We start from the raw sequence: 26,218 nt of genomic DNA, 5'->3' as shown, positions 1-26,218 counted from the left end.
GGCTGGAATGAAATTTATGGGGAGATAAGGGATGGGAAACAGGTAGTTTATGACTGATTTTATCTCTTCCTGCTTTTTCTGCTGGTGAAGGAGCCTACAGTATGTAAATGGCCTGTGACTGGGCCCTCCGATAGCTTTATATGTTCCCAAGCAGGGTGGGGTGGCGGGTAGATCTGAGGCAGATCAAATGTACACAAAGCCACCAGATTCCTAGGAAGCCTTTGGCAGAATAAGTAACCTGGCAAGGGAGCGCTCATTTTGCAATACTCAAGAGCTCCTTGTTGTCCCACACAAATGTCTTCTGAATGGCTTTTGCCTCGGGATCTCGCGGATTTCTTAAGCGAATACCCACATTCTACTCCTGGGAGAGGGGGAAAGGGGTGCTTGTGGCCGCCAACATTTCTCTGATGAAAACAGGGACTTTAGGCTTCCCCCGTGTTTGAGCTCACTGCACACATCTGTCACCTTGAGCCAAGTGCAACCTCTCAGCCTAACCCTACCTCGCAGGAATGTTGTAAGGGGGAAATGTAGGAGGGAAGGGATCGCGTGCAAAAACCTTCTACTGATAAGTAGAATGAAATAAAGTTTTAGCTGTAAGCAGCCTTGAGTCCCTGTCGGGGGGGAAAGGTTGGAAATTATTATTATTATTATTGTTATTGTTATTAATAATAATAATAATAATAATAATAATAATAATAATAGAAACTGCGAGAATTATCAGGAGCATACCAGAAAATCCGACTGAACTCGGAGAGAATTAGTTCTGAGTAAAAATGCTTAAGATTTAAGAAGGCTGTGCGGTCTTTACCCAGTTACCTGGGAGTAAGCTCCATTTAATACAGTGGGACTTCTCAGTAGACAGTGTAAGGTTCCATTTACAATAAAGGAATAAACACGCCATGTGCTTCCTACGAAATGGCTGGCTGCTGAAACATCACAATTAAAGAATTTAAAGTGGATTGGTAACCTTTTCCTTTGAAATTATAGGAAGGGCTTCGAATGCCAGCTTCACCATTTCCTTCATTTTGCGGGGGGGGGGGGGGACACACACAGGGGTACGCATACCCCTAAACATTTTGTGAATCTAGGTTTGGCCTCGTTGAAGGCCAGTATTTCAATATGAGATGGAAAATGAGAGTACCTCTAAACGTTTTTTAAAAAAAAAAGAAAAGAAAAAAAGCACTGGGTGCAGGGATTTTTTTGTCCTTCTCTACAGTTCTATGGGATGCGGGTGGCGCTGTGGTCTAAACCACAGAGCCTAGGGCTTGCCAATCGGAAGGTTGGCGGTTCGAATCCCCGCGACGGGGTGAGCTCCCATTGTTCAGTCCCAGCTCCTGCCAACCTAGCAGTTCGAAAGCACGTCAAAGTGCAAGTAGATAAATAGGTACCACTCCGGCGGGAAGGTAAATGGCGTTTCCATGCGCTGCTCTGGTTCGCCAGAAGCGGCTTAGTCATGCTGGCCACATGACCCGGAAAAACTGTCGGTGGACAAACACCGGCTCCCTCGGCCTGTAAAGCGAGATGAGCGCCACAACCCCAGAGTTGTTCGCGACTGGACTTAACTGTCAGGGGTCCTTTACCTTTTTTTTAAACAGTCCTATGAGTCTATGGCCACCCCTTTAGCACCATGAGCACAAATAATCATCAATGCGCAATGAAATGGATTTCTTTGTAGGGATATCTTTGTAGCATTCTGAATGCTGAATTTTATTTTCCCGCGATCGTTTGGACGAACGTGTCTTGAACTGGGAACGGAAGATGAACCAAACTACAGTGGTACCTCGGGTTAAGTACTTAATTCGTTCCAGAGGTCTGTACTTAACCTGAAACTGTTCTTAACCTGAAGCACCACTTTAGCTAATGGGGCCTCCTGGTGCTGCCGCGCCGCCGGAGCACAATTTCTGTTCTCATCCTGAAGCAAAGTTCTTAACCCGAAGGTACTATTTCTGGGTTAGCGGAGTCTGTAACCTGAAGCGTATGTAACCTGAGGTACCACTGTAGCTTGTTTGTTTGCAAAGGGACAAATGCGGGCCAGAATTAGTTCCTTTTCAGAGACGCCGAACCAGTACTTCCTTTGACGAACGAACTTCCCAAGCGCATTCTGGGAAATGTAGCTTTGTGCTGTGGAACTGGGTCAAAACACGCTGTCCACCCTAGTGCAACAAATCAATGTTGTTGTTGTTGTTGTTTTAAAATGAACTTTTTGTGGTTTGGAAAATGATGAGCAAATACACTACAAAGTGCAGAACGATTAACAGGAAGATGTATTTTTATTTTATTTTAAGGACCCCACAATAAAATTGTTGGCTTCCAGCCTCCCCGCAAAACCAGAATAAATGCTCAGGGAAGACAGGATTTAATCTAACCTCTACGTAAACTTTGTGTGATCAAATCAGGATGAATGCTCAATATATAGATGGAGGAGCTTTGCGGCTGGTGGAGGAGCTTTGCGGCTGTGTGTCAGTGTTTCTGAACTAGACGGAAGAAGGATCCGACTCTGTCCCAGCTGCATACCTGCGCTCCTGTCTTTTCGCCAGCCACGGAAATAAGAGCTAGATAGGCCCTGCGACTTTATACCTTCCATTTCCATTGTTTTGCTAATCAGAAAGTCGATAGGACAAACACAGGTACAAAATCGACAGCGGCAAAAAAACAGTGTATTTTAACCTCCGACATTACTTGGTAAACAGTAGGCTAGGGGAACGAGGTTAGGCTGATGCAAAGGCCGCAAGAGAATTACGGTAGCAGAGTTTCGCATGCCGGGAAACGGAGAAAAAAGGGAAAGCGCAAGCATGAATCACATTTCTGGCAGAAGACCACCGGCGAGAGTTCAGTGCTGGGTCACAGCGAGGGTTCGGGCTGCAATCTCTGAGCACATCCGGAATAAATCACACACAAACACACACTCAACATGGCTTCTTGCACAGTACAATCGCATCTGACGCAGGGGTTTGGTTCCCAGGGCCTCACAGATGCAAAAATACTGTATTTTTTGCTCTATAAGACGCACTTTTTTCCTCCTAAAAAGTAAGGGGGGGGGAATGTGTGTGCATCTTAGGGAGCGAATGCAGGCTGCGCAGCTATCCCAGAAGCCAGAACAGCAAGAGGGATTGTTGCTTTCTCTGCGCAGTGATCCCTCTTGCTGTTCTGGCTTCTGGGATAGCCGTGCGAAACCTCCTCAAGGCAGTGGGAGGAACGTTCCCCCTGCCCTGAAGAGGCTTTGTGTTGCTTTCGCAGAAGCCAGAACAGCAAGAGGGATCGCTGCACAGCAAAAGCAGTGGTCGCTCTTGCTGTTCTGGCTTCTGGGATTCAGATTATTTTTTTCCTGTTTTCCTCCTCCAAAAACTAGGTGCGTCTTATGGTCTGGTGCGTCTTATAGAGCAAAAAATACGGTATGTGTATTTGGACTGCCCCCCCCCCCCCCGAGCATCCTTCGCTTTCTGGAGTTGGGATGCAGACTGGGTCTCACCTGCCCCCCTCAAGCAAGGAAGAGAGCTGAAAAGCTCTTTTTGCATGGGGTTGGGGGGGGAAGATGGCTGCTGAATGCCTGAAGCAGGGTTTTAAGCTCTAAGGCCAACTCTAAGGCACGTTTCTGCTCTATAACAAACCCTTAGCATTTGTTTTCATCCTCTCTTCCATTTTATTTCTAAACTCCTTTTAGTGCTTCGTTTTGTTGTTTTAATTTATTGTTTTATCTCATTGTTTTATTGTTCTAACTCCCCTAAACAGTGAGGCTGCATGAAGCTGGGCTGGGCAGAGTACCGTATTTTTCGCTCTATAGGACGCACTTTTTCCCCTCCAAAAATTAAGGGGAAATGTGTGTGCATCCTATACAGCGAATGCAGGCTGTGCAGCTAAGCCCAAAGCCGGAACAGGGAGACGGAGCGCTGTGCAGCGCTCCGTCTCGCTGTTGTACCTTGGGGATGACTGCTCTGCGGAGGCTTCAAAGGCTGCGCTCCGGGGGCTTCAGGCAGCTATCTGCAAGCCTTCAGAGCGCAGCAGGAATTCCCGCCGCGCTCCGAAGGCTTGCGGATAGCCGCCTGAAGCCTGGAGAGTGAGAGGGGTCGGTGCACACCGATCCCTCTTGCTCTCCAGGGTTCGCTTCGCTGGAGAGGCGCTGCACAGTTTTCCCTCTCTGCACAGCACCCCTTCAGCGAAGCAGGAGGAGAAATGGAAGGGGCTCCATTTCTCCTGCCGCTTCGCTGAAGGGGCGCTGAGCAGAGAGGGGGAGAATCCCCCCCCCGTTCTCCCCCTCCTATGGTCCGGTGCGTCCTATAGAGCGAAAAATATGGTACTTTGCTAGGCAGTGCCAAATGCAAGTTCGAGCCAAAGTTTACAAGATACTAGTTATAAATTAAGGAAGAGAAACATCACGATTATCAGAACTGTTAACGAGTAAGCCCAGGGGGCAGCTGCAGAGAGTCTCCAAAACGCTCCCTTCTGCTGGATGGCACTGACACCGGACTCGTAAATTCAAGGCCACCACATTTACAGATAATTGATTTTTGCAAACTACTGACAAATAATCATAATTACTAGAAAGAACTGTAGAGACGCGGGTGGTGCTGTGGGTTAAACCACAGAGCCTAGGACTTGCCGATCAGAAGGTCGGCGGTTCGAATTCCCGCGACGGGGTGAGCTCCCGTTGTTCGGTCCCTGCTCCTGCCAACCTAGCAGTTCGAAAGCATGTCAACGTGCAAGTAGATAAATAGGTACCACTCCGGCGGGAAGGTAAACGGCGTTTCCGTGCGCTGCTCTGGTTCGCCAGAAGCGGCTTAGTCATGCTGGCCACATGACCCAGAAGCTGTACGCCGGCTCCCTCGGCCAGTAAAGCGAGATGAGCGCCGCAACCCCAGAGTCGGCCACGACTGGACCTAATGGTCAGGGCTCCCTTTACCTTTACCTAAAAGGAACTGCATGGAGTTTTCCTGACGCAGAAAGAGCTCTTGAGCTCCCTGCCTTGCTTGCATTTAGCCTGTGGGATTTCAACCGTACACAGCTGACATCGCGCAAGTTGAACATGTGAAAGATACGGTCCTAGTGTACGCTTGCTGAGGTTCGTGGACTCCAGCTCCCAGCATGTCCAGCCACACTTCTGCAGGGCTACACACACACACACACACACACACACACACACACAGCCTGCCCTAGCAACCAACACTTGGCCGATTGGTGGCACAAATGCCTACTAGAGGCTTAAAAACAGCATCACTCAGGCGACAAGGTAACAAAATGGAATTGGCTTGCTTCAAAAACTACCTGACTAAATATGGTCCCAAAAATAATGCTTGGTTGTGCTTAGGTTAATTTCACAGATATAATGGGGGGAAATTGAATAAAGGAATACAGATTGTTGGTAACCAATGAGAAGTGTCGAAGCCGCAAAGAGATAGAGGGAAGTCAACTAACATACGTAACAGGGATTCAAACAAGTTTACTGGAACAGAAAGCAAGTGATTGTAAAGGGAGAAAAGAAATATAAATGTAATTTCTTTCTGGGAGACTTTTGTGTAGAATGTTCAAATTACGGTTTGTATCCTTTGAACAATTTTGTGTACGTCATTAATTCTTTTTCTTCTCTTTATTATTGTCTTTTTTTTGCTTTTCTTCTTTTCTTTTTGTGTATTCAGGTGTAATTTTTAATTTATTCTTTCTCTGTAGTTTTCCAAAATGCAATGATTTTTAATTATTATTTTTTTATGCAGCGTTTTCTGCCTTGACCTGAAAGCAGTTCATTCGCAATCCAGCATCCACAAGCTCTTACTGGGTGGGGAGTTACTGTTTCGTTTTGGTTTTGATTTTTATGCTGTGAACTGCCCCGTGGTCTTCAGATGAAGGGCAATATACATATTTAACAAATAAAAATAATAATATTTTGAAGTCTTACTGGAATCAAAGGGACACAAAGCCCACAACGGGTTTAAACTATGTATGCTTGAAAATTGAATTTTTCGTTTGAAAAATCCGCTAGGGCGCAAAGCTATCTGGATTGACATATTTTCTTTTCACAGCCTGAAATGGGTTTGGGTTGCTGTTTTGTGTGTGTTTGTGTGTGTGTTTTAATGACCTCCCCATGCCTTTTTGTCTAAACATCTCTAACCACCACCCCCCACTGCCAAATGGAAAACAAACACAGCTCTGTGTTCGAATCACGCTGCCAAGCGGCAACCTGGCTGTCTGCAAGTGGTTCTTCCCTCTCCAAACCCCTGATCCCTTTACGGCACGAGGGAGAGGAAGGGTATGAAATGATACAGGAAATGTAACGTGCAGGAGAAGCTTCAGCTGGGCTCGCCTCCGCAAGGAAGAGCGCAGCCGCTGCAATTTCCAGACTAATCTTAAAGGGCAGCCCCACGCAGAGCGCATTACAGTAGTCCAGACTTGAGCTTGCACGAGAACATAGGAAGCTGCCTTCCGTTGGTCCGGCTAGATCACTTTTGCCTACACTGGCTGGCAACAGTCAGACGCCAGGGATTAAACCTGATACGTCCTGCACAGAATCATAGAGTTGGAAGAGATCCCCAAAGGTCATCTGCCTACAATTCTGTGATTCTAAGGAGCAGCCCCAAACTGCACCCCTGCTCCTCCAGGGAGGATGCTGCCCCAATCAGAACAGGTACTTTATATTTTGTGGATTATTTTTTAAAGGGTTCTATGAACCTTCAAGTTGCATGCTGCCAGCCTGAGCCCGCCTGCTGCAGAATTCCTGTCCTGTGTTTACAATCGCAGGCCCTAGCCTGCTGCACTCAAAGAAATCTCTAGCGATGTGGGGCTGCGCTTCTGTTTCTCCATAAAGAGAAACTCAAAAGCAGCTTTCCTCCAACCGGGGGCCCTCCGGACGTTTTGGACTGGGGGCTGGGGGGAGTTGTAGTATTGAGCACCCGGAGGGCGCCGGGTTGAGGAAGGCTGCACCGCAGAACGGTCAGTGTGGTTCGGAGGCACGCGCTGCAAAACCAGATTTCTATATGCACGTGCTGTTCTCTATGTTGTCTGGGCAGAGGTAGGTGTAAGGAAACTTCATCGACTTGTTCCTGCTCTTGATTTCCTCGGAAATGTGCGCCAGGCGCTCTTGAAAAGCCGTTATGAGCTGCTTCGGTTCCTCCTCGACAAAGTGCTCGTCGTCATATTGCCCCAGAGGTCTCTGCAAACAGGAACAGAGAGAAGGACGCAGGGTCAGTTTAGTTTATTGTTACCAGACGTCCAGGACAGATCGTGAAGCTGAGGCTCCAAGACTTTGGCCACCTCATGAGAAGAGAAGACTCCCTGGAAAAGACCCTGATGTTGGGAAAGATGGAGGGCACAAGGAGAAGGGAAAGACGGAGGACGAGATGGTTGGACAGTGTTCTTGAAGCTACTAGCATGAGTTTGACCAAACTGCGGGAGGCAGTGAAAGACAGGAGGGCCTGGCGTGCTCTGGTCCAGGGGGCCACGAAGAGGCGGACACGACTAAACGACTAAACAACAACAACACCAGACGTCCCCTTTTCCCGGGGACGGTCCCCGGATATACAAATCTGTCCCCGGACAAAATCCGTCCCCGGATTTAGATTTTAAGCGTTGTAGATTTTTTAGTAGGGAATGAACGTTGAATGAATGGTATAAAGAGGTGTGGGATATCGCTATTCATGATCAATTAACACGTGCCATTAAGGTAAGACGGGGAATATGCAGGAGAAATGATTTTGAGGAGATATGGAAGGTAAACAACTATTTTACTTCTAAAAGACAACTGAAGGCGGCCCTGTTTAGGAAAGTTTTTAATGTCTGACGCTGTATTGTATTTAATATTCGGTTGGAAGCCGCCCAGAGTGGCTGGGGAAACCCAGCCAGATGGGTGGGGTATAAATAATAAATTATGATGATGATTATTATGTTTGCAGAATTTGTACTGTTAAAACGGAAAGGGGTCATACCATCGCAAGAGGTGTTGAAATTTTGGGAGGTTGGATAGTTACAATGGTCTCCGTGGCGGGATGCGCATATTTTTATTCCTATTTATTTATGATTATTACTTTGCCAAAATAAAAGGGGGTGTGTGAAGCGGGTGGAGCAGAGACAGACAAAGGGAAGCAGTCTCAGGTTTCTTAGGACTTAGGGAGCTGTGGGAAGGAGTAGACCTTCAGTCCTTGCAACTGCCTTATTGGGGTAGAGAGTTGCTGTCCTCACTAGGCCTGGGCCTCCTGAGCTTTGAATGAAGCGAGCTCACTTCACTGGTGAAATGTGATTTACTGGTGACTTGGTGGCTTAGGCTGAGACATAGCTGTCAACTTACAGATTTGAAAATAAGGGGCCAGCAGCCTCGAAAATAAGGGATCAGCAGCCAAAATTAGGGATTTTAGTCAACCAGCTGCCAAACGAGGCCTCAAGCGGTGGTTCCCACAGCGCAGCAACCCGGCAAAGAGAATGCAGCAAGGGAAACCACCATCACCTCTCCGCTGGGAAGCGCTGAGCAAAGGCGAGTCCCCAGGCAACGCAGCCGATTTGATCGGCACAAGGCATGCAAGCTCCACCCCCCAGTTGTTCTTAGACTCCTTATTGGGTGAGCAACGCAGCCGAGCAACGCAGCTGGAGCCTCCCTCCTCCCTGGCCGGCAGGGAGGGAGGGAGAGGAGCTGCTTCCTTTGAAAACCGGGAAATTTAAGGGACATCATCAATAAGGGACAGCAGCGGGACACGGCGCTGGGATAAGGGACTTTCCCGCCAAATAATGGACGGTTGACAGCTATGGGCTGAGAGGCGGCTTTGTGGCTGAGTGGGGATGTGGACCCAGGTCTCTCCCAGGTCCTCCTTTCTTACCATGTCAAAATTCTCGTTCCGCAAGACCCAGATGACGGCGAGGACTTGGCTGGTGGTGTTCATCTCGGGGATGATGTCCAGGTACTCCTTCAGCGTCACTGGGGCTTTAACGTCCGGCGGAGGTTTCCTCATGGACGATGGCAAGTTGGGCATGAAGGCACCCATTTCAAACTGCAGCCCAGGGGAGGACAGAAGAAAGTTAAACAGAGTCTGCAAATTCAGCGCATATCTATTGCTTTAAAAGCAGAAGAACATAACACTCCTTCTTTCGGTTGTTGTTTCGTTTTACTATCCCCAAAGATCAGAAAGGATCTTTTTTGGCAGGCAGCCAGACAAATTGCATTGTGTTTTGTTTTTTGCATTTTGTAAAAGTCGAATGGCAGTGGAACAGAAGCACCGCTGTGACAAGCACGTTTCGGAGCTGGAAAGATGAGAAGATAGCTACAAGGGAGGACTGGCAGATGAAGTCATTGGACGATGCAGAGATGGCAAGACTGACCGGGAAATCAGAAATCAGGAAGATCAAAACTTAGAATGTACTTAAAAGAACACTATAAACGCATGAACTCTCTGGTGGGCTTTAAATAACTTGCAATGACACAAAGACTTTGGATAGAATGGAGGGTTGTAATTTGGATCAACTTATAATATGCAGTTGATAAAGTTATTTAACTTTGCCAACAAAGGTCCGTATAGTCAAAGCTATGGTTTTCCCAGTAGTGATGTACGGAAGTGAGAGCTGGACCATAAAGAAGGCTGATCACCGAAGAATGGATGCTTTTGAATTCTGTTACTGGAGGAGACTCTTGAGAGTCCCATGGACTCCAAGAAGATCAAACCTCTCCATTCTGAAGGAAATCAGCCCTGAGTGCTCACTGGAAGGACGGATCCTGAAGCTGAGGCTCCAAGACTTTGGCCACCTCATGAGAAGAGAAGACTCCCTGGAAAAGACCCTGATGTTGGGAAAGATGGAGGGCACAAGGAGAAGGGGACAACAGAGGACGAGATGGTTGGACAGTGTTCTCGAAGCTACCAGCATGAGTTTGACCAAACTGCGGGAGGCAGTGGAAGACAGGAGTGCCTGGTGTGCTCTGGTCCAGGGGGTCACAAAGAGTCGAACACGACTAAACACCAAAGTTATTTAAAGAACCCGCAGAGGGAAGTCCAAAGATTCGGAAGAATCTCGTGTTCAATTCTAATATTTCTAAGAGTTTTATTTGTGTGAATGAACTTGTGAAACCAAAAAAAGAGACGAGCATGTTTCGGAATGGAAATCAGCACCTTCAAACATCTCTGACACAGATACTCCCTGCTCAGGCAAGGAAGAAGAGCAGATTCACTTACCTGCCCACTGTTTACGGCCGCGTGATGGGCTGAGCAGGTGAAGATCGCCATGGTCAGAAACTTGATGAGTTCCGGAACAGAGCGGATGGAGGAAGGGATGCCTGTACGGAAGCGAGAGGACAAGTCCTTTACAACAGGTATCTTCAACCAAACAGAGAATCATAGAGCTGTAGCGTTGGAAGGGGACCGTGAGAGCTAGCGCGTCCAAGCCCCGGCCATCTTTTGCCCAAACCCACCAGCCTGGGATTTAACCCAATCACGCATCTTGGGTCCCATTTTTTTCTTTTTTCTTTTTTCTTTTTTTATTAACGTTCTTATGTCACATATGTATACACTATCATATTACATTACAGGGCATATTATGGTATAATTTCCAACATGTATACAAAGTTTATATATCAAATTATGTACCTAAATAAAGAAAAAACAAAAAAAACAAAGACAATGCTATTTCAAAATAGCTCCAGCGCTGTTGGTGTTACAGAACTTCAGTAGGGAAAAGGACAGAGACAAAACTAGAATCCGCCTGCTGTTGGCTCTGGCGCCATCTAGTGTTGGACTCCCTGGCTTTCATCCAAGGGGGAAAGCTCAACAACTCTGATTTCCTTTAAAAACAACAAAACATTTGGCTGCCCCCCCAAAACAAAAATCTCGTCACTCCAAGTCCCTCAGCTTCTCCTCCTGCCCCCATCAACTGGAGGAAAGGGCCTAGGAACCTGATCTACAGCTTTAACTGCCAGGGGTCTAGAGACTCTGCTGTTACACACTGTAATAAACAAAAATCTGCCCTTATTCCCTTATGGGGGACACAAGAGTCCTTTGCAGGTTCTCCATCGGTCGGAGAAAATAACAGAGGCCAACCAGAGAATATTGAGAAGCAAAGCAGTAAGCCTGATCTTTATTGATCTGTTGCAACAGGGTGCTTCCCTCACACGCAGGAAAGGAGGAGGACCCAGAACCCAGGTGTGCCTGCCCTTATATAGACATTTTAAATTGCCAGCCCTGGAGTCCAAGAACACCCCCAGACACATCATACCTACATCACAGAAAGGGCGGTCTACAACAGAAATCCGAGTGCGTTGTTTACCTCCTGTCTGGCAGGTTACCTGTTAATGCTCACTTGACTGGATACCCTAGGGAGCCTGGCCAGTCTTTTGTAATGATAAATAGTTCCTGAGCCAGGTCACAGGCTCACCCTATTCATACACAGACATACCCTTAAGACAGGATTTGTGAAGGAAAAGACAATGGGGAGGTTTTCCCATTTTCCTTGACCTTGCAGAGAAATCATTTGGTCAGTTTGGGAGTCAAAATGGTTCCAGGGCTGTTTTCCTGTGCTGCTTCAGACATGTGGTTTATATATTTATGTATGTGTTTGCCTGGTACATTTATGAACATTTATTATATATATAAGACCTTAATTTTTTTTTATTGCAACACCCTTCAAGTACCCCCAATCTAACTGCAGCTTCCTTCGTGCGTTTTCACACTGTGACTTGCGTTGGGGCTCGGACATGGCTGAAGAGCATAATAAAACAGATGTTCATGTTAAATGCACATTCCTGCGGGTTGGACTAGATGACCCTGCGTGTTCCTTCCAACTCAACAATTCTATGATTCCATGAAATGGTGCATCGCAGCTGACTGCACACCAGAGGTATTGTTAGCCGCGTGGCAGCGTTACGTTTTGTGCTCCTCCGCCAAGTTAAGGGGCCTGTGGGGAAGCGGATACTTTTTATAGGCTTCCCCAAATGTGACGGGCTGTCTAAACAAGTCCCGAAGGAAGGAAACCAGCGAGCAGAACAGAGAAGCAGCAGGAAATGGGTTTGGCGGAGTACCTGACGACCGCTTGGACAGAAAGCCCTTTGTGAAGATGTCACAGATCCAGGCCTGAAGCTCGTAATCTCTCTGGACAGACAAGTTGCTTTTGTAGTACAGTTCCACGATGCCAGAGACAAAGCTGTGGGGAAAATGAGAAGTTAGGCCGGCTCCCCAGGCAGGCTGTGTGCACACCATACATTTAAAGCACATTTAAAGTTCACGGCATCCTGCAAATAATCCTAGGAGCTTAAGGGTGCTGGGAATTGTAGCTCTGTGAGGCATGAACTATAACAATAACAACAACAGCAACAACAATTTTCCCAGCCACTCTGGGCGGCTCCCAACAGAATATTAAAACATCAAACATACAAAACTTCCCTAAACGGGGCTGCCTTCAGATGACTTCTAAAAAGTTTATTTCCTTGACATCTGATGGTGGAGCGTTCCACAGGGTGGGCGCCACCACCAAGAAGGCCCTCTGCCTGGTTCCCTGTAACCTCACTTCTCACAGGGAGGGAACCGCCAAAGGCCCTTGGAGCTGGACCTCGGTGTCCAGGCAGAACGATGGGGGTGGAGACGCTCCTTCAGGTCTACTGGGCCTCTGAGGCCATTTAGGGCTTTCAAGGTCAGCACCAACACTTGAATTGTGCTTGGAAACATACTGGGAGCCAACGTAGGTCTTTCAGGACCAGTGTTGTGTGGTCTGGGCGGGAATTACCATTCCCAGGATTTGTGTCTGTGCACTACATGTGCTTTGATGCCTTGCTCTTGAGTAGCAGCTCTCCCCACCCCACGCATGGCGGCAAACCACTCTGGAAACTGGGAGCAGAGTTTGAGATTGGGCGTGCACAGGCAGGTGGGGATGGGGCTGATGTATGAAGAAGACTCCAGCCATTCCACTGAAAGCACCCAGCGAATCCTGTTTCTCTTACCTCTCAATGGCATCCCATATCTTAAGCCCGTCGTCCCTGTAGTAGTAATCGGCAAGCGAACCGACTCCTCGGGCCTCGATGTCCTCAGGGAGGCACAGATCCGTGTAGGTCAGGTTGTCCAGGCACTTTTTAAGAAGCACAGCTAACCCTCGGCGCCCGGTTGCTATGGCCTGCGATGAAAAGCAGGTGGGGAGGAGAGAAGACCACTCAGCGCACTCCCAAATGAGGCACATCAAATTCTGCCCCAGCTGAAGTTTCAGAGGCAGCCCCGTGTATAATCTAACACTTGCCAGTGCTGATCTATATGTATAGACTTGGAAACAATTGCTATAATTTAGGTACCTTTGGTCATATGTGGTGGAAGTGTCAGGTAACAAAAACTTTCTGGGAGATGATATATAATGAAATGAAAAAATTGTTTAAAATAACATTTGCTTAAAAAAAACACCAGAAGCTTTCTTATTAGGAATTATAGGTACCGAGATCCCATAGGACCAGAAAAGACTGTTCATGTACGCGACAACAGCCGCACGGATGTTATTTGCCCAGAGATGGAAGGAAGAAACAACCTTGACCAAGAATGGCAAACCAAGTTGATGGATTATGCTGAAATGGCAAAATTAACTGGGAATCTCAGGAACCAAGAGGACAAGAACTTTAAAAAAGAATGGGAATTTTAAAATAATTTATTCGGGAGACCATTGTAAACAGATGAAAACATTAGCAGGATTTTAATCACACTTGTAATGTAACAAAAACTATGGACAATTTAGATGGATAAAAAAATGTGTATTATGGACTGATTGATATTAGGACCCATGGAGGGGATGGGGTGGGAGTCGTGAGATTCAGAGTAATCTCTTTATATGTATTTTTAATTGATTTTGTTATAAGTTTCTATTTTTTAAAAAACCAGATAAGGACTACTTTACAAAAAAGAGAGAGGAAAGAATTGACATAATTTAAATTGGGTTGTGGGACGTGGGTGGTGCTGTGGCTTAAACTACAGAGCCTAGGACTTGCCGATCAGAAGGTCGGTGGTTCGAATCCCCGCGACGGGGTGAGCTCCTGTTGCTCGGTCCCTGCTCCTGCCAACCTAGCAGTTCGAAAGCACGCCAGTGCAAGTAGATAAATAGGTACCACTCCGGCGGGAAGGTAAACAGCGTTTCCGTGCGCTGCTCTGGTTCGCCAGAAGCGGCTTAGTCATGCTGGCCACAGGACCCGGAAGCTGTACGCCAGCTCCCTTGGCCAATAAAGCGAGATGAGCGCCGCAACCCCAGAGTCAGCCACAACTGGACCTAACGGTCAGGGGTCCCTTTACCTTTTACTAAATTTGGTTGTACCCTGTTAACTTGTACTCAGAGCACATCCATTGAAACGAACAGGCTTAAGTTAGCTACATCTATCAGCTTCTGAGGAAGACTAACCTGGGATCGATCCCCAATGCATATAAATCTGGCAGGGAGGCCTGTGGCTCAACCCGCTCCCTTGGGAGGAAACCTCAAATCTCCCCACTGAATCTCCTCCTTTCGGTTCTGCATCCTTAAATCAAACCGGGCAGCCTTCAAAAGCAGGGCATTTCCAAAACAGAAGACTGCCCTCAGAGCCCTGCAAAACAGAGAGGCACCCCCAGAAAAGACTCCCCAAGTCAGCTGCGAATCACCCTGCGGTTGAATGGGTAGGATGTGGAAGAACAGAGATAACTGTGTGTCCTTGTCCTGAAGAGCTGGCTCAGCGCGGAAGGCATTCCACACTGGGGTCACCAAACATTCCTCCAAGGGTGTCCCACAAGTCTCCCACTTACCTTGTCAAAGGTACCGCCTTGGCTGATAAGGTACGTTCTGGCCAGCACGTTGATATGGATGGAATAACGGAGGTGAGGAATCAAAAGCTGGAGGGGAGCGGAAAGGGAACACGTGTAATAATAATAATAATAATAATAATAATAATAATTTATTATTTGTACCCCGCCCATCTGGCCGGGTCCCCCCAGCCACTCTGGGCAGCTTCCACAGTGACCAAAAATACTAAAATGCCACACATTAAAAACTTCCCTCAACGGGGCTGCCTTAAGATGTCTTCTGAATGTCAGGTAGTTGTTTATCGCTTTGACATCTGATGGGAGGGCGTGCCACTACCGAGAAGGCCCTCTGCCTGGTTCCCTGTAGCTTTGCTTCTCGCAATGAGGGAACTGCCAGAAGGCCCTCGGCGCTGGACCTCAGTGTCCGGGCAGAACGTTGGGGGCGGAGACGCTCCTTCAGGTCTACTGGGCCTTTGAGGCCGTTTAGGGCTTTCAAGGTCAGCACCAACACTTTGAATTGCGCTCGGAAACGTACTGGGAGCCAATGTAGGTCTTTCAAGACCGGTGTTATATGGTCTCAGCAGCCTCTCCCAGTCATCAGTCTAGCTGCCGCATTCTGGATTAGTTGTAGTTTCCGGGTCACCTTCAAAGGTAGCCCCACGTAGAGCGCATTGCAGTAGTCCAAGCGGGAGATAACTAGAGCATGCAGCACTCTGGCAAGACAGTCCGCGGGCAGGTAGGGTCTCATCCTGCATACCAGATGGAGCTGATAAACAGCTGCCCTGGACACAGAATTGACCTGCACCTCCATGGACAGCTGTGAGTCCAAAATGACTCCCAGGCTGCGCACCTGGTCCTTCAGGGGCACAGTTGCCCCATTCAGGACCAGGGAGTCCTCCACACGAGCCTGCCCCCTGTCCCCAAAAAACGTGTAAGGATGGGGGGGGGATGTCTCAAAGTACGCAGAGACAAAGGTCTTGTAACTGAAGTCATAGCATGCTCTCCCCCTGATTCTCCCCTCCACCCCACCCCTGTCGAGTCCAATCCCTGACAACAGCCCTTTCCCCCTCCATGAATTAGCCCAGTCATCTTTTAAAGCCTTCTAGATTGTTGGCCTTGACTACCTCCTGCAGGAACAAGTCCCACAGTTTAACTATTCACTGCATCAAGAAGAACTTCTTTTTATTTGTCCCCAATCTTCTAAATTTCAGCTTCATGAGATACCCACAATGTCTTTTTTTATATATATAAGAGGGGGCAAAGTTTTCTTTCAAAGCCATCCCGGCTGGTGGCATCGCTGCCTCCGCTGAGAGAGGCAACCTTTTCCCCCAGACGCAGTTCGTTTCCTTCAAAAGATAAAAGAGGATGTCGAAAACATCCCTCCCCGTAAAGGTAAAGGGACCCCTGACCGTTAGGTCCAGTCGTGGCCGACTCTGGGCTTGCGGCGCTCATCTCGCTTTACTGGCCGAGGGAGCCGGCGTACAGCTTCCGGGTCATGTGGCCAGCAGGACTAAGCCGCTTCTGGCGAACCAGAGCAGCGCACGGAAACGCCGTTTACCTTCCCGCTGGAGCGGTACCTATTTATCTACTTGCACTGGTGTGCTTTCGAACTGCTAGGTTGGCAGGAGCAGGGACCGAGCAACGGGAGCTCACCCTGTCGCGGGGATTCGAACCGCCGACCTTCTGATCAGCAAGTCCTAGGCTCTGTGGTTTAACCCACAGCGCCACCCGCGTCCCTATATCCCTGGCCGCTAAATGCCTCAAACTCAACCCCCTCTGGGCTCTCTCACCTTGTACAGGGGGTGACACATAGGCAGCTGCCTCAGTGTTGACACCGCAAAGACTTCCGCCATCAGGTGTCCACGGAGCAGGTGGGTGTTCACCTCGTGGATGTGGAATTCGGAGTTTCGCACCCAGGTCTTGGCTAAGGTCCAGATCCACTCTTCGTCGGTGGGTAAGAAAATGGGACTTTGGGGACCTGGGCGCTGGCTCAACTGGAAGAGGGAATCACAATAGAATAAAAGATGCAACAGAGGGTGTCTTCAGACTGTCTAGAACAGGGGTCAGCAAGCTTTTTCAGCGGGGGCCGGTCCACTGTCCCTCAGACCTTGTGGGGGCCGGACTATATTTTGAAGGGGAGAAAATGAACGAATTCCTATGCCCCACAAATAACCCAGAGATGCATTTTAAATAAAAGCACACATTCTACTCATGTAAAAACACACTGATTCCCGGACCGTCCGCAGGCCGGATTTAGAAGGTGATTGGGCCAGATCTGGCCCCCGGGTCTTAGGTTGCCTAACTCTGGTCTAGAAGGCAGACTGCCCCATGGCACATCTAGTTGCACTGGCTCCCGGTGGAGTATAGGGTCAGGTTCAAGGTGCTGGTCTTGACCTTTAAAGCCCTTTGTGGCTTAGGGCCCTCATATCTATGGGACCGCCTCTCCTGTTATGCCCCCCAGAGGACCTTAAGGTCCATGAATAGCCATAGTTTAGAGGTCCCGGGCCCTAAGGAAGCCAGACTATCCTTCACCAGGGCCAGGGCCTTTTCAGTGATGGCTCCGACCTGGTGGAATGCTCTGTTCCATGAGACCAGGGCCCTGCAGGATTTAACCTCCTTCTGTCAGGCCTGTAAGACAGAGCTATTCCGCCTGGCCTTTAATTTGAATCCAGCCTGATCTTTTATTTCCCTTCTCTTCCCTCCCCCTCCCCTTTTATGAAGATCACCCGCTCTGAGACCCCACAGCTAATTCTCCCCTGGCCTCCTCGCTGGCCCAAGTAGGACCAATTCAGCCAGCTAGCCCTGAATTGATTGATTTTTGATTTTTGAATTTTATTGTTATTCATGTTTTTATAGCGTATTTTAAGCTGCTTTTATAATTAAGTGTTTTAAAGTGTTTTAAATTTGTTGTTAGCCGCCCTGAGCCTGGTTTTTGAACTGGGAAGAGCGGGGTATAAATAAAAATTATTATTATTATTATTATTATTATTATTATTATTATTATTATCATCATCATCATCATTTGGCACCAGCATGGCTGCGGGAGTTGCTGGAAGGAGGTGAACAAGGCTCCATCGAACTGTCTTAGGGACTGCATTCCGGATTTGTGTAGGGTTTACTCCTTGTGTGCTAAGAATCTACCGCCTCCTTGGCCTCATCGAATATCTATCTATCTATCTATCTATCTATCTATCTATCTATCTATCTATCATCTATCTATCTATCTATCTATCTATCTATCTATCTATCTATTATGTACTGAGTTGAATAGGATCCAGAATGCAGCAGTCTGATTGGTCCTAGAACAATAGGATTCAGAATGCAGCAGTCTGATTGGTCCTAGAACAATAGGATCCAGAATGCAGCAGTCTGATTGGTCCTAGAACAATAGGATCCAAAATGCAGCAGTCTGATTGGTCCTAGAACAATAGGATCCAAAATGCAGCAGTCTGATTGGTCCTAGAACAATAGGATCCAAAATGCAGCAGTCTGATTGGTCTAGAACAATAGGATCCAAAATGCAGCAGTCTGATTGGTCCTAGAACAATGCAGCAGTACGATTGGCATGCAGGAGCCACCCAATCCAGCTCCAGGTGGAAGTGAATCCGCAACCTGATTGGCCTACAGGAGAATTCCGGAATTAGCCAATCACATGCAGACCATTGTGTAAATAATGTATATAAAGCAGATATTTTGGGGGAACTTTCATTCCTCCTCACCACTATGAGCTGAATAAAGAGCATGAAATCCACTCTCGAATCCAAGTATATTTCTCTATCTATCTATCTATCTATCTATCTATCTATCTATCTATTGGTTTTCACATATCACATTACAATACAGATGTACCAAAACCAACACCATTTCCTCCCCATCCCCCCATACATTTACATTCCTATTTCCTCAATCCATCATATTATTCTTTTCTCCTTCCTCCCACTTCCCTCCGCCCCCCAGTGGCGTAGCGTGGGTTGTCAGCACCCGGGGCAAGGCAAGTAATTTGCGCCCCCTAACCCATGGATTTGCGCCCCCTAACCCGTGGATTTGCGCCCCCTAACCCTAACCCCCAGATGTTGCGCCCGGTGCGGCCAGCCCCCCCGCACCCCCACGCTACGCCACTGCCGCCCCCACTCGATTTCCTCCACACTATACAATTTACAATAATCTTTGCATTCTACAATCTTCTCAAACCACCTGTATATTCTTATTATCTTTCCTTACTAATTTTCCTTCCATCCAGTACTTCACATTTTAATCTAGGCATATTGGCGAATATTTTTTCGAGCAGTATTTTGCCATATATTCATCAAAACAATCTCATGGAATATCTTTTTGACTTCCCTTAAGTGAGGAGAACCTCCTAGCTTCTTTGGAATCCTTCTGTTGAATTTCCCCCTGTTTTGTTTTGTTTTTAAATCGTTACCTGGATGGCTAAAGGAAGGACTTCTCCAGAAGGCTTTTGGTGAAGCAAACACAGAGGGGCAGCAATGTATTGCTCTTTGCCGTTCACAAGGATGGTAGGAACACCCTCCAGCAACTTGTAATCTGCTAGGTAGATGGTTCCTTTCTGAAAAACAGAGTTGGTGCGGGTTGGAGAAGGGAGGAAAGTTTGAATCCCATCTGATGTCAGCCCAGCCCAGCATTTTGGACTAAAGTTGCCATCATACTTGTTATGTACTGAGTTGAATAGGATCCAAAATGCAGCAGTCTAATTGGTCCTAGAACAAGAGGATTCAGAATGCAACTGTCTGATTGGTCCTAGAACAATAGGGTCCAGAATGCAGCAGTCTGATTGGTCCTCGAACAATAGGATTCAGAATGCAGCAGTCTGGTTGGTCCTAAAACAATAGGATTCAGAATGCAGCAGTCTGGTTGGCCATAGAACAATAGGATTCAGAATGCATCAGTCTGATTGGCCCTAGAACAATAGGATTCAGAATGCAGCAGTCTGATTGGTCCTCGAACAAAAGGGTCCAGAATGCAGCAGTCTGATTGGCCCTAGAACAATAGGATTCAGAATGCAGCAGTCTGATTGGTCCTAGAACAATAGGATTCAGAATGCAGCAGTCTGATTGGTCCTAGAACAATAGGATTCAGAATGCAGCAGTCTAATTGGTCCTAGAAAGCCACTCCCGAACTAAGGAGGGGGGGGGTTGCGGGCTCACGTCCCCATCCACATTACTGCGGGGCTGGCGCCAGCCCCGCGGTACTCAGAGATTCCCATTAGTATTCATCTTCTACAGCGCCAGCCAATCGGCTGGAGGTAAGGGCGGGCCTACCTAAGGGCACTTAAGGTCAGGGCAGCCCTGCCTCGCCCCCTTTTCCTCCTTTGCAGCAGCCGCGGTTTCCCACCCACCCGCCCTTTAGGTGTGCATTCAGACTTTGCTATGGGCTTCGGCTGGTCGCCGCAAGGGGCCTGGTAGGAGTTTTTCCATTTGGCTAATTGGCTGAATTTTGAAGCCACTTGGTTTTTTCGCCTACCTCGTAGCAAAACGTCACAACTCCTTGGTTTTGGCGGTTAGGCACTGGCAGGGGTATTGTTATGCAAATGAGGTTGGGGGGAGGAACGCCATCACCTCCCCCAATTCTTGAAGGGTAGTTCGTTAAAGGACTCCGGGGGGCGTCGCGTCATCCGAAACCTACGGAGGCAAGGGCCTAAAGCGCGCTCCCGAGCGGTAACTCCTTGGGGAGCGCCTAGGGATGTGCATCTCGGGGGCTTCCCCTGTTGGTGCTTAACCCTTCCCGGTTAGACCGGATAGTCTGTTAGCCAATGCCTAAGGCCAATACCGCTCTTACCTGTAATCAATAAAGTTGTGGCCATTTTTCACCCCTTAACCTAAATTCTGGTGTCCGGTGTCTTTATTTACTCCATCTGTGGGAGGGGGCGGGAATCGCCACGCAACAATAGGATTCAGAATGCAGCAGTCTGATTGGTCCTAGAACAATAGGGTCCAGAATGCAGCAGTCTGACTGGTCCGCAGGAGCCACCCAATCCAGCTACAGGTAGAAGTGAATCCGCAACCTGATTGGCCTACAGGTGAATCCCAGAATTAGCCAATCACGTGGGGCCCATTGTGTAAATAATGTATATAAAGCAGATATTCTGAGGGAACTTCCATTCCTCCTTACCACTATGAGCTGAATAAAGAGCATGAAATCCACTCTCGAAGCTGAGTATATTTCAATACTCCTCTGGTGAAGGCAGCATTTTTGGTTCTTTAGCGCTATTTTGGTTAACTGCCTTGGATACTATTACTAGACAGGTGGGCTATGGATATTTTAGACATATATATGCATAGAGAAGGGACGCGCGTGGCTCTGTGGGTTAAACCACAGAGCCTAGGATTTGCCAATCAGAAGGTCGACGGTTCAAATCCCCGCAACAGGGTGAGGTCCCGTTGCTGGGTCCCTGCTCCTGCCAACCTAGCAGTTCGAAAGCACACCAGTGCAAGTAGATAAATAGGTACCGCTCCGGCGGGAAGGTAAACGGCGTTTCCGTGCGCTGCTCTGGTTCGCCAGAAGCGGCTTAGTCATGCTGGCCACATGACCCGGAAGCTGTACGCCGGCTCCCTCGGCCAGTAAAGCAAGATGAGCGCCGCAACCCCATAGTCGGTCACGACTGGACCTAATGGTCAGGGGTCCCTTTACCCTTTACCTTTATGCATAGAGAAGGGGACACACACACACACGAATGTGGCTCTGAGATACAGCCAATAAGGAGAGCAATGAACAACCTCCAACTCTTCCTTGAGGGTAGTGTATTCGCCCAAAGGCCCGGCCACCATCTCCTGGGTCACAGGGAAGTTTTCTGGGATTTTGGTGCATTTCCGGATCAACACAGGGTTGATTCCGTTCAGATACTGGTAGCCGAAGAAATCGTCATCTTTCCAGTGCCTGAACACATACTCTGGAGAAGGGAAGAAGGAGAGACACAGATCATTGAAAGCCTGCTGGAAAAGAAGCACTTTTGCCAATAATAATAATAATAATAATAATGATGATGATGATGATGACAAGCTGCTCATTCTGGACGGTTTCCAACAGAATACAAAAACATAGAAAAACATCTGACATTAGAAACTTCCCTAAACAGGGCTGCCTTCAGATGTCTATGGAAGGTTGTATAATTGTTTATCTCCTTGACATCTGATGGGAGGACGTTCCACAGGGCGGGCGCCACCACCGAGAAGGCCCTCTGCCTGGTTCCCTGTAACCTCACATCTCGCAGGGAGGGAACCGCCAGAAGGCCCTCGGAGCTGGACCTTAGGGGGCTGAACGATGGGGGTGGAGGCGCTCCTTCAGGTACACTGGGCCTTTGAGGCCGTTTAGGGCTTTCAAGGTCAGCACCAACACATTGAATTGTGCTCGGAAACGTACTGGGAGCCAATATAGATCTCTTAAGACCTGTGTTGTACACATCCAGTCACCGGTCCAGCTGCCACATTCTAGATTAATTGTAGTTCCCGAGTCACTCTACTAAAGCTCATCAATGATGGTGCCAGGTGAGCCGTCTTGGGGAGAGCATTCTACAAATGGGGAGCCACCACCGAAAAGGCCTGTTCTCATATTGTCACCCTCCGGACCTCTCATGGAAAGGGTTTGCTTTGAAGAGAAGCAGCTTCCTCAGCCCTCACTGACCTGTTTCAGGGGTGTGGTAGAACCAGAAGACCTTGCGGATGTCCTCAAGCTTCTCCCAGGAGTAAGGTTTGTCCAGGAATCCCTTCATTTTGGCCTCAAACAGCCTGAGGAGGAGATGCAGAAAGAGAACTTATAAAGGAAGAGGCATGCCATTACAGAGGAGGAGGAGCATCTGCCCTTGAGCAAAGTCAGACCATAGTGTTGCCAACTCTGGCTGGCAGCTGCTGCCCAAGGTCTTGTGCAAAGGGAGGCGGCTGAAGAGACCAAAGAAACGCTTTCTTCACATCTTGCATCGTTAAACTAAGGAACTCATTGCCACAAGAAACAGCGGTGCCCACCAACTTCATACCTTCCAAGCGCCCCGGGAGAAAACAGGACATCCCATTTTTTCCCATGAGATCTCGGCAGCCATTTTGGGTGCTGTGATCTAGCGTGCCTTTGCACTGCGCTGTCGCCCCGAAAAGCACCTTTTCGGGGTGAGAGCAAGGCACAGGTCACGTGACTCGCTTGGGAACGCGTCCCGGAAGATGAGCGAAAGCAACGCGAAGCCTCCAAAGCGCAGAAGGAGCGCTCCCTCCGCACTCCGGAGGCTAGGCGTTGCTTTCGCTGAAGCCTGGAGAGCGAGAGGGGTCGGTGCGCACCGACCCCTCTCGCTCTCCAGGCTTCAGGGATAGCCGCCTGAAGCCTTTGGAGCGCAGCAGGACCTCGCGCCGCGCTCAAAAGGCTTCGGGGTTAGCTGCGAAAGGCTGTCCCCGAAGCCAGAAGAGAGAGACGGAGCGCTGCGCAGCGTCTCACTGTTCTAGCTTGGGGATGCCGGGGCTTTATGGGGAAACCCCGGGCTTCCCCCTTCAGCCCTGACACTGATTTGATTCAAAATGTTTTTTACTTGTTTTCCTCCTCTAAAAACTAGGTGCGTCCTTTGCTCAGGTGCGTCCTATAGAGCGAAAAATACGGTATCTCACAGCGGCATTAGAGCCTTAAAGAAATCAAAACAACCAGCCTAAGACTGAATCCATATTTTTGACTAGCAGGGGAGATAAAACCTTCCTCTGCAGAGGTCATCTCCGGCTTAAGAAGTGCTCACAGGCTCATACAACAAAAAAATAATATTTACAATATACTGGACCCCATTACGTTTCTTTAAAAAAGGGCTATCTATGGTATCTAACTGTTGGAGATGCAATAGGGACAAGGCTTATCTAAAACATAAGTTTTTTCATTGTTCTATATTGAAATATTTTTGGCAGAAGTTCTAGTTACAGGTAGGTAGCCGTGTGGGTCTGCCGCAGTCGAAACAAAATAAAAAAATTCCTTCCAGTAGCACCTTAGAGACCAACTAAGTTTGTTATTGGTATGAGCTTTCGTGTGCATGCACACTTCTTCAGATACTTTTGGTAGAAGGTAACTGAAACTGAAACAGGGACATGGGTGGTGCTGTGGGTTAAACCACAGAGCCTAGGACTTGCCAATCAGAAGGTCGGCGGTTCGAATCCCCGCCACGGGGTGAGCTCACGTTGTTCTGTCCCTGCTCCTGCCAACCTAGCAGTTCGAAAGCACGTCAAAGTGCAAGTAGATAAATAGGTACCACTCTGGTGGGAAGGTAAACAGCGTTCGCCAGAAGCAGCTTAGTCATGCTGGCCACATGACCCGGAAGTTGTACGCCGGCTCCCTTGGCCGATAAAGCGAGATGAGCGCCGCAACCTCAGAGTTGGTCACAACTGGACCTAATGGTCAGGGGTCCCTTTACCTTTACCTTTAACTGAAACTATCGACAGAACTGTATGGAACAACCGTACATTTACAGAGCAAAATATCCTCTTGAACTATATACCCAGCACGTGGAACCTTACAAAAAGACAATACGAGTGGACTCTCTGTGTTTTCACCACAGCAAAGACTGATACTGATGAACTGGAAAAAATAAAAATGCACCTCCCTTCTACGATTGGATTGAAGACATATACAAACTCGCAACATATGAACAACTTGCATTTAACGCAGACTTGCCATGGACAAACACAACGATATTTGGAATCCAGTCTTACCAGTAGTGTAATAAGTTAAGATCTGAAGTACAATAACAACCTTGTAAAATATAGTTCCCCCCCCTCTTTATTTTCCCTTCTACACGGGTTTCTCCTTTTTTTCCCCTCTCTTTTATTTACGTCTCGCCATGTTTAGGGCATGGGACGCAGGTGGTGCTGTGGGTTAAACCACAGAGCCTAGGCCTTGCTGATCAGAAGGTCGGTGGTTCCAATCCCCGCAACGGGGTGAGCTCACGTTGTTCTGTCCCTGCTCCTGCCAACCTAGCAGTTCGAAAGCACGTCAAAGTGCAAGTAGATCAATAGGTACCGCTCCGGCGGGAAGGTCAACGGCGTTTCTGTGCGCTGCTCTGGTTCGCCAGAAGCGGCTTAGTCATGCTGGCCACATGAGCCAGAATCTGTACGCCGGCTCCCTCGGCCAGTAAAGTGAAATGAGCACCGCAACCCCAGAGTCAGTCACGACTGTACCTAATGGTCAGGGGTCCCTTTACCTTTATGTTTAGGGCGCATATAATTATGTACTTTTTGAACTTTCAATAAGATGTTTAAAGGAAAGAAAGAAAGAAAGAAAAAAGAAGTGCTGGCAGGTTATGCAAGACTTACGCGAGGGTGCCACGCCCGAAAAAGGCAGTGGTTTTGGGGAAAGAGTACTGGATATTGTACTCCATCGTCATGTCTGTATCGATATCGGCACAATATGGAGTTCCCGGGATGTATTCCTTCCACCTGTGTAGATAAATTGATAAGAGAGAGGGAGAACGAATGAACGATGGACAGGCAGTCCTGTGAACGGTGTTTGCCAATGAGAAATTGCTACAGAATGCCGTGAGGCAGAGATGCATTTTAAATAAAAGCACGCATTCTACTCATGTACAGGTCCTGTATACCTGAAGGAGCGTCTCCACCCCCATCATTCAGCCCGGACCCTGAGGTCCAGCTCCGAGTGCCTTCTGGCGGTTCCCTCATTGTGAGAAGTAAGATTACAGGGAACCAGGCGGAGGGCCTTCTCGGTAGTGGCGCCTGCCCTGTGGAACGCCCTCCTAGCAGATGTCAAGGCAGTAAACAACTATTTTACTTTTAAAAGACAACTGAAGGCGGCCCTCTTTAGGGAAGTTTTTAATGTCTAATGCTGTATTGTTTTTAATATTCAGTTGGAAGCCGCCCAGAGTGGCTGGGGAAACGCAGCCAGATGGGCGGGGTATAAATAAGAAATTATTATTATATTATTATTATCATGTAAAAACATGTTGATTCCTGGACCATCCTCCGGCCGGATTGAGAAGGTAATTGGGCCGCATCCGGCCCCCGGGCCACAATCAAAATATTTATTCGGCTTTACGCCCATCATGAAACACAACAAATCAAAACAAAACAAATCAAATAAAACAGCGGACTCGTACAAGCCACAAGTAGTATAACACAGTTCACAGCTCACAAGGACAGATATTAGCCATTCATAAGAAAAGTTTAAGATTAAAAATTTTAGGCACTACACTAAAATCAATATCTGATGTCATTATAGAAAATTCTTATAACTATCAATAATCAACTAACATTCCATTCCGTCTCTTGTACGAGAGGACGGCTGTTAGGAATTTAGCAACCTGTAGGGTAATATAAGGATCCACATCTTGAAGAACCCAGGCAAGCTGTAGGTCTACTGGTTTGTCAGCCATAGGCTGGATTATGGGCCTTAGTTGACCCACCCATGGCCTTGCCTTTTGAGGTCGCCCATCTGCTTTGCACCTCTGCCGTTCCTGTGGCTCACAGGAGGAAACCCTGGGACGTTCTAATAAATGTAAGTCCAGCGTTATGTGGTTTCAAGTCCCCTGAGGGTCTGATGGTGCA

At 48.0% G+C, this 26,218-nt stretch overlaps 1 protein-coding gene across 1 annotated transcript in view; it reads right to left on the bottom strand.

Annotated features, from left to right (window-relative positions):
- Window positions 1-6,945: 6,945 nt before the first annotated feature.
- Window positions 6,946-26,218, bottom strand: part of LOC128399234 (arachidonate 12-lipoxygenase, 12R-type-like) — a 39,396-nt gene continuing 20,123 nt past the window's right edge. The window contains exons 4-14 of the mRNA XM_053360474.1: window positions 24,974-25,207; window positions 22,329-22,432; window positions 21,425-21,597; window positions 19,114-19,257; window positions 16,481-16,684; window positions 14,694-14,780; window positions 12,890-13,059; window positions 11,975-12,096; window positions 10,137-10,237; window positions 8,793-8,963; window positions 6,946-7,138 (exon numbers count right to left, since the gene is read on the bottom strand). Coding sequence (XP_053216449.1) covers window positions 6,959-7,138; window positions 8,793-8,963; window positions 10,137-10,237; window positions 11,975-12,096; window positions 12,890-13,059; window positions 14,694-14,780; window positions 16,481-16,684; window positions 19,114-19,257; window positions 21,425-21,597; window positions 22,329-22,432; window positions 24,974-25,207 — 1,690 coding nt within the window. The 3' untranslated portion in view covers window positions 6,946-6,958. The remainder of the gene's footprint in view (window positions 7,139-8,792; window positions 8,964-10,136; window positions 10,238-11,974; window positions 12,097-12,889; window positions 13,060-14,693; window positions 14,781-16,480; window positions 16,685-19,113; window positions 19,258-21,424; window positions 21,598-22,328; window positions 22,433-24,973; window positions 25,208-26,218) is intronic.

This window comes from Podarcis raffonei, chromosome 13, assembly GCF_027172205.1.
Source record: "Podarcis raffonei isolate rPodRaf1 chromosome 13, rPodRaf1.pri, whole genome shotgun sequence".
In the NCBI taxonomy this organism is placed as follows: domain Eukaryota; kingdom Metazoa; phylum Chordata; class Lepidosauria; order Squamata; family Lacertidae; genus Podarcis; species Podarcis raffonei.
This window is presented reverse-complemented; position numbering and strand designations above follow the sequence as displayed.